At 38.4% G+C, this 8,223-nt stretch overlaps 1 protein-coding gene across 1 annotated transcript; it reads left to right on the forward strand.

Annotated features, from left to right (window-relative positions):
- The first annotated feature begins 2,416 nt into the window (after positions 1-2,416).
- Positions 2,417-6,746, forward strand: LOC104902438 (protein SUPPRESSOR OF MAX2 1). The gene is made up of 3 exons (XM_010690225.4): positions 2,417-4,222; positions 4,521-4,809; positions 4,924-6,746. Exons 1-3 carry the CDS (start codon positions 3,024-3,026, stop codon positions 6,550-6,552), a joined length of 3,117 nt encoding a protein of 1,038 aa, XP_010688527.1. The 5' UTR covers positions 2,417-3,023; the 3' UTR covers positions 6,553-6,746.
- The last annotated feature ends 1,477 nt before the right edge of the window (positions 6,747-8,223 follow it).

Here is an 8,223-nt window from a genome sequence, read left to right on the forward strand (position 1 = left end):
TCTTGAGTTTAATCTTGTTGTTAGAGAGACTTGGTATATAGGAAGTGGTGGTGGAGTGGTGATAGTAGGCGGCGTAGGTATCGACTTCTTAAATAGCTTCTTACTCTTGCCTTTTTTTAGAGTCCATACACTTGTTTTTGATGTGACTTGCGTTACTCAATAACTTTGTTTCAAAAGTTTTCAATAATAAACAATAAAATATTTTATCTACAATTGTCTTTATATTATTTTTTACACAATTAAGAGAAAAGTTTATATTAATCATTTGTTTGTAGTATTTTACACACATTAGTGAAATATTTTCATTTTCTTAGCCAAATATTCTACAAGAAATACACTTGTCTCAAAATCAAGCTGGATGTCTTGGTAGTTGAAGAGTTAATTTAAAATTTACCATTAAAAGAAAGGCAGATCAAATATTGTAATTAAAAAGTGTTGAAAAGTTTCAATTGAAGACTTGAAGTAAGATATACTGTACTTTTGTAATCAAAATGAAAAGCTTACAATTTAAAATAGGAGTACTAGATGGGAACAAGAAATCAAATATAATAAGGCGGGAGTGGCCTGGAAAGTGGCAGAGAATATATATTAGTTATTTGAGAATTAATAATTCAATTGAGCACTTAAAAATGCAAGTAAGAAAAAGCTGGGGCAGAGAGGATAGATGATAAAAGTTGGAGTAAGTATGAAAAGGTGGAAGCCGTGCGATGCCTTTTGCAGCAGGTTGCGTGTGAAAAGCAGAAAATTGGTTGAAAGGCAAATCATTTATTCTTCTAATACCACACTCTTCAACCCTCCGTGTACTCAAACTCGTCATAACAATAGCATATAATCGATGATGCTTTTCGAGGAGAAAGTACTCAAATAATAGTTGGAACTGTTTTTGTCAGGATGATTATAGTTGAGACTGATTAAATCAAATTTTTATTGTCTACTTATTATTTTCTTATTTTGACAGATACCTAATTTTTTGAATATCAAACAACCGCTAATAATCACATACTCCCTCTGTTTTTTAAATTTGCTTTTGGAGTGTACTTTTTGACTCATTAAATGTAAAATAATGAGAAAAAAATAAAAAAGTAATACTTGTGAGTGAAAAAAGAGAAAAATAAATATTAAAACAAATAAGGAAAATAAAGCAATTAAAAAAAGGAAAATGATATACATAGCCTTTAGGGCTATGTATTAGAAGCTTAAAATAGAAATAAAAATTTGAATCAAGCATTTATTACCTCAAATGATGTGAAATTTTGTCATGAATTTATAAATTATTTTCATTTTAAAACATGTATTTAGGGCTACATATAACATTACCCTTAAAAAAATTGAAGCAATAGAAAAGGGAGGGAGTATGCGGTAAAGGCTTATTAGCGCGAGTACACGCAACGTAGACGCAAGTGAGAAAGATTAGTTAAAGGGACAGTCAAATGAGTCATAGAGTGACAAAGAAAGGAAAAAGTTAATCCCCCCAACTCACTCATGATACTCTTTCTCATCTCTCTAGAAAGCTACTTTCTCTCTCTTCATCATCTCTAATGTTACTCAATCAATAAAAGTAGGAGCATTTCTTTTCTGTCCAGAAATCCTTGCAGTCCAAAAAGTGCTTTCTACTATCTCTCTCCTCCTTTAAAGACTTCCTCTCTCCTAATCTTTCTTCCTTAACCTTTCCCCTTCGACTTTCTCTCTCCGCAATCAATTGAAAACAAACATTATTTTCCCACGTATTGCAACAAACATTTCTAGCGTAAATTTTTTTCACCCTCAATTGCATTACCTATCAAGCAACAATGATTAACTTTTTGAGCTAAGGGAAGGCAAGAAAAAAAACCCACCACTTTTATAAATATTCTCTCTGTTCTTTTTGTTAGATATTTAATAATTCATCCTTTCACAATAATGCAGATTTGAAATTAAGACCAAAAACACAATAATAAAATAAAAGTCATCTTGTATTAAAGGAGATATGACTATCGAAACCCCCTCAAAATAAAAAGATATGACTATTGAAATGTGTGTTGAATATATTTATGATCAACTTGTCTCATGTATCATTTGAAGATGAGTTTGAATCACGCAAGATAAAGTTTTACTTCACTTCATTTGCAGTAACAAAAATTTTGATAAGTGAAATTCATTTGAATAAAGATTTTTTTCCCAGGTATGCAAGTACATTTTTAATGATAAACTAATTTAATTTGGCGTCTATGATTTCCAATTAAAAAAAGAGAATGCTACACAGTCACTTTGTTTCAAATATTACTGCTTACTTATTATAAGAAAGTTAAAATAGAAAGTCAAATTAAAAACATAAATAAATAAATAAATATGTGGTTTGTATCTAGAAGAAAAAGAAAAGTTGAAAATTTTCTCTTCATTTATGTGAAGAAGGTGATGTGATATTTCCTTTTCGCGTTGAATTCTCTGTTCCAAAAAGCCTCCTTTCCTTTTTATGTAGTTCACGCCTTGAAAAATCCCTCAGAAAAAGCTAACAAATTAAAGACAAGAAAAAAGAAAAAGAAAAGAAATAAATAATGTGAGCTAAAAAAGCTGAGCTGCTACTTTTAGATGTTCGTTTGTTGGGTTCTGTAGGGAGGAATTTTAGTTTCGAAGTTTTTTCTGTCTCTTTCTTCTCCTTTCTCTCTCTCTCTTATTTACTTGGATTTTAAATGGGTCGGTTTGTGTCGTTGAGAAAATTGATTGATATTTTCTCTCTCTCCTCAAAAATGTGAATTTCGTCAACTTGTTTAGCTATTCACACTCTTTTGTGGGTCTTTCAGATAAGTGTTACCATTCTTTCCTGCCCCCTAAATACTCTGAAAAACCAACCCAAAAAAACCCAAATACAAAAGAAAAGAAAACACTTGATCTGTATTATAGTGGCAATTAATTAATATATATTTTATTATAGAGCAGAGATTCGATTGATTCCGAATTATCTGAATTCGGAGACAAGGTTTATTGTTTTTGTTTAATTATTGAGGTGGTGAAGAATTGGAGAAGAAAGGAAAAGAGGAGATCAGATGAGGGGCGGATTGAGTGCGATCCAGCAAACCCTAACGCCGGAAGCGGCGAGTGTTTTAAGCCATTCGATCGCGGAAGCAGGGCGGAGGAACCACGGACAAACAACCCCTTTACACGTGGCAGCCACTTTGTTGGCATCGCCGACTGGGTTTCTCCGGCAAGCGTGCATACGCTCACACCCGAATTCTTCTCACCCACTACAGTGTAGAGCTTTGGAGCTTTGCTTTAGTGTAGCGTTAGAGCGGCTACCAACGGCCCAAAATGGAGGTGGTGGTGGTGGTGGTGGTGGGTCTGGGCCTGAACCGCCTATCTCGAATGCTCTTATGGCAGCGTTGAAGCGAGCCCAGGCTCATCAGAGGAGGGGTTGTCCTGAGCAACAGCAGCAGCCTTTGTTGGCGGTCAAAGTTGAGCTGGAGCAGTTGATTATTTCTATACTAGATGATCCTAGTGTTAGCCGTGTCATGCGTGAGGCGTCCTTCTCCAGTCCTGCTGTTAAGGCTGCCATTGAGCACCTCGTTAGCGCGCAGGCGCAGCCTCAGCCTCAGCCTCAGCCCAATTCTGGTTTCCGCCCCGGACCCCCTCCTCCGAGGAACTTGTATTTGAATCCCAGATTACAACAGCAGCAGCAGCAGCAGCTTCCCCTACACCAGCAAGGACCTAGAGTGGATGATGTAAAGAAGGTCATTGATATTCTACTCAAGTCCAAAAAAAGAAACCCCATTCTTGTAGGCGAAACCGGTCCCCAAGAGGTTGTCAAGGAAGTCCTTAGGAGAATTGACAACGACGAAATACACAACGGGGTATTGAAAGGTATCGAGGTCCTTACTGTGGAAAAGGAGCTTGGTTTAGATCGGGCGCAATTGCCTAACAAGCTTAAAGACTTGGGGGCTTTAATTGACAAGAAAATGTTGCTCAATTGTAAAGGGGGGAAAGGCGTACTGCTTGATTTGGGAGACTTGAAATGGCTGGTTGATCACCCGGCTAATCAAGGGATTTCGGAAGCCGCTCGAGGGGCCGTCACCGAGATGGCCAACATTTTGAGGAACTTTGGGGAAGGGAGTCAAATTTGGTTTATCGGGACAGCTACTTGTGAGACTTATTTAAGATGCCAAGTTTATCATACTTCAATGGAGAATCAATGGGATCTTCAGGTTGTTTCTATTGTGGCTAGACCCCCTCTTACTGGGATGTTGCCTAGGTAATTAGTAATTACTTTCTTTCAATACTCCTCTTTATTTTATCATTATCTTATATTTAATTCTGCTACTTCCCCTGCATCATATATTCATATTCCATGTTGGGGAGATTTTTGTTTCATAGGAACATATCTCAAAATATTCAAATTGAACTAGTCATCTCTTGAATTGATATTCTGCTGCTTTCTCTGTAAGATTGATAAAAAGTTTTGCCGCAAATTTCCTGTTTGACTTGATTTGGTAGGGAAACCAGGAGGTGTTTTTGTAATCCCCGTTTTAAGCTTCCATGTATTTGTGCAGGTTGGGATCCAGTGGAGGAATTTTGAGCAGCTCTGTCGAGTGCTTAAGCCCAATGAAAGGCTTTCCGATGCTTGCACCTTCTTTAACTAGACGGGTTTCTGAGAATCTGGACCCGTCTCGAAGATTTAGCTGCTGCCCACTGTGTACGGAGAAGTATGATCAGGAGCTAGCAAAGCTAGTTGCAGGGCAGACAGAGAAACAACTTTCTGAGGTTAAATCGGATGCTACTCGACAGTCATTGCCCCCATGGTTACAGAATGCAAAATTGAACTCTAATGATACCGTCCAGGTTCGTTCTTGATTTAACTTGGACTTTTTGATGCATTTGTGTTATATTTGGCGTCTTTGAGTTTCGATTTTTCTCTTTTAAAATAATATTTTTTTTCTATATTGTCAAATGTAGAGTAAGGAGCAAGATATGATTTCGAGACAAAAAACACAAGAATTGCAAAAGAAATGGAGGGAGACATGCTCGCAACTCCATCCTAGTTTTCACATCGGCTCTGAGAGAATCGTTCCATCACCCATCTCAATGACGGGATTATACAATCCAACTCTACTTGGCCGCCAACCTTTTCAACCCAAATTACAGCAACAACACAGAGACCTTGGGGATGGTTTGCAACTCAACATCACTTCTCCACTATCCCCTCAAATTAATACAGAAAATCTTACAAGCAAACCAGGGAGCCCGGTGAGGACTGACCTTGTTCTTGGCTCAACAAAGAACATGGGTATAGAACAAGATAATTCCCAAAAGGACAGCCTAAAAGACTTCCTCGGGTGCATATCAGCAGAACCCGCTGAGAAGCCTGTGACTGCTGTTCCAGAAGACATAGACTCGTTCAAGAGGTTGCTCAAAGGTCTGATAGCGAAGGTATGGTGGCAGACAGATGCAGCATCTGCTGTAGCAGCTACCATAACACAATGTAAATTGGGGAATGGGAAACGGCGAGTTGGTGGATCAAAGGGTGAAACATGGATGCTTTTCTCGGGTCCTGATAGGACTGGAAAGAAGAAGATGGCTGCTGCTCTATCCGAGCTTGTTTGTGGTGTGGGTCCCATTCTAATATCCCTTGGTTTAAGACGTGATGGTGATGAATCAGATTTGAATTTTCGTGGTAAGACTGTGATAGATAGAATTGTAGATGCGGTTAGGAGAAATCCGTTTTCGGTGATAATGCTGCAAGATTTTGATGAGGCCGATATGATAGTCCGAGGGAGTATCGAAAGGGCAATGGAGAGGGGAAGGATTTCTGATTCCCATGGCCGAGAAATCAGTCTCGGTAATGTCATTTTCATTGTTACATCAAGTTGGGTACCAGATAAACTGAGGAACTTATCTGATGGTGTGGTTGCACTTAATGAAGAAAAGATGGCCTCCTTAGCTAGTGGTGGTTGGCAGTTGAGATTATCAATAGGTGAAAAGGCCACCACTACAGGAAAAAGGTCCCCCAGTTGGCTGAATGATACGGAAAGGGCAACAAAGCAAAGAAAGGAGATAGTGGGACCGGGACTTTCTTTCGATCTCAATCAGATGGCTGACATAGATGATCGACTCGACGGGTCCCACAACTCGAGCGATCTTACAGTTGATCACGAAGAGGAGCATGGACATGAAAACAGAGGATCCCCTACAACCTCATCAGCGGCACCGAACGAGCTGCTGAAATCTGTAGATGTGGCTATTCTCTTCAAGGTGGTTGACTTCAAGCTAATCAGGCAAAACACTGAGAGGTCTATATTAGCAAAATTCTCATCTATTATTGGAGATGTGTTGTCAGTCAAGATTGAGGGTGAAGCCCTAGAGAAGATCTTAAGTGGGATTTGGTTAGGACAAACCACATTAGAAGCTTGGATAGAGAAGGCCTTAGTACCAAGCATTAGCCAACTCAAAACAAGGTTGTCATCGTTGTCTTCTCGGCCTTCCGAGGGCAAAATGGTTGCTCGGCTTGAGCTAGATCAAGAATTAGAGAGCCGGAATCATGGTGATTGGCTACCGGGGAGAATCTCAGTGGTAGCGGATGCATAGTAAAAGTTATGTGGGTTATGGGTGTATGTAGGAGAGATGTATATATACTTGAAAAGTTAGACTTTTAGCGGGATATTGTGGCATTGTTTGGGTATGTAGGAGAAATACAGTTGAGGGAAGACCATTACAGGGATACTATAGATGGTCACAAGATAATCTTTAGTGCTAAAGTAATATGGTCTCTCTTCTTATTATTTCATTTTTTTTTGATGTTTTTCTTTCACGTTATTTCCACATATATATATATATATATATATATATATATATATATATATATATATATAATCTGTTCATCAATATATAAACTAGATTCGGTATTATTCTGTCGCGGGAGCAAATGATTAAATTACCAAGATAAGTTATTCCTCACTTTGACTACAAGCACCTGCATCTCTGTGCTCTTTTTGGAGTTTGAGAATTGAGATGAACCATAATAATTCTGTAAGAATAGTGTTTTGAATGTGTTCGACGAAATACGCCGAATTTCTGATATGGAGTACCGCCCTATCGGGTCTGGCGAAGTCGCTTGATCGGGCCCGAAATGAAGTTTTCAACAAGTTGGTTTTAGAGGATGCTCGATGGCGTCGGGCGCCTTAGCGAACTTACGATCGGGCGTGGTCACCCGATCGGGTCCACGTGCAGTTTTGGTCTGGAAAAATACCACCCGATCGGGATGATGTCCCCCGACCCGATCGAACGGAAGCCCGTTTTATGCGGAAACGCGTTTTTCGACGCGGGGGTATAAATAGGTTATCTACCTAGTTGTTTTAAACTACAAATTTAGTCTAATTCTCTCTATAATATGGTTTTCCCTACATAATAAATATTTTCTCTCTCTGCCATGAACGTAGCCAAATTTGTAAATCAGGTAAATCTATTGTGTGATTTTCATTGTTTTGCATTCAATTATTTGTTTATTTCTCACGTCCGTTATAACAAATTGGTATCAAGAGCTTTGTGTTCGATCTGTGTGAGAAAGATGTATGGGATGAATATGAAGATTGATAAATTCACTGGGAGGAATAGTTTCAGTCTGTGGCAAATCAAGATGTGGGTTTTACTGAAGCAACAGAGATCGTGGGCATCGTTGGCGAAGAAGTCAACAGATTCTGTTACCGCTGAGATGACCATTCTAGAGGAGAAGACTCATTCAACGATTATGTTGTGTCTGGCTGATGACATAATCATTAAAGTTGTGGAGGAGGAAACCACATCTAATCTGTGGTTGAAATTAGAGAGTTTGTATGTGACAAAAAAACCAACAAGTTGTTTTTGAAGCAACGTCTGTTTAGACTGCGAATGAATGAAGGTACACCTCATAGAGATCACCTAGATCAATCAAATACAATTTTGCTAGAATTGCATAATATTGATTTTAAGGTGGAGGATGAGGATGTCGTTTTGATTCTGCTTGTTTCTTTACGGTTATCATATGAAAATTTTGTGCAATCTTTCATTGTTTGTAAAGATTTTGTGTCCATAAAAGAGGTTAGATCATCGCTTCATACTAGAGAATTGTTATAAGGCATCTGGTAGTATAGGTACAAATAATCAGACTTCTGGATTAGTGGTCAACAGTAGTAGTGAGAAACGTGGTAAAAAGAATTCAAGAAATCTGAAAATTCTAAAGGGGGTCATAAACCTAATGATGTATGTAACTATTGTAAGGAG

Source organism: Beta vulgaris, chromosome 8 (assembly GCF_026745355.1).
Source record: "Beta vulgaris subsp. vulgaris cultivar EL10 chromosome 8, EL10.2, whole genome shotgun sequence".
NCBI classification, from domain to species: Eukaryota; Viridiplantae; Streptophyta; class Magnoliopsida; order Caryophyllales; family Amaranthaceae; genus Beta; species Beta vulgaris.

Bases quoted from the DNA above. Each gene is read 5' to 3' on its own strand.
- LOC104902438 (XM_010690225.4), top strand. From the start codon at position 3,024: ATGAGGGGCGGATTGAGTGCGATCCAGCAAACCCTAACGCCGGAAGCG. The intron at 4,223-4,520 runs GTAATTAGTAAT...GTATTTGTGCAG, and splicing joins CTTACTGGGATGTTGCCTAG to GTTGGGATCCAGTGGAGGAA. The intron at 4,810-4,923 runs GTTCGTTCTTGA...TGTCAAATGTAG, and splicing joins ACTCTAATGATACCGTCCAG to AGTAAGGAGCAAGATATGAT.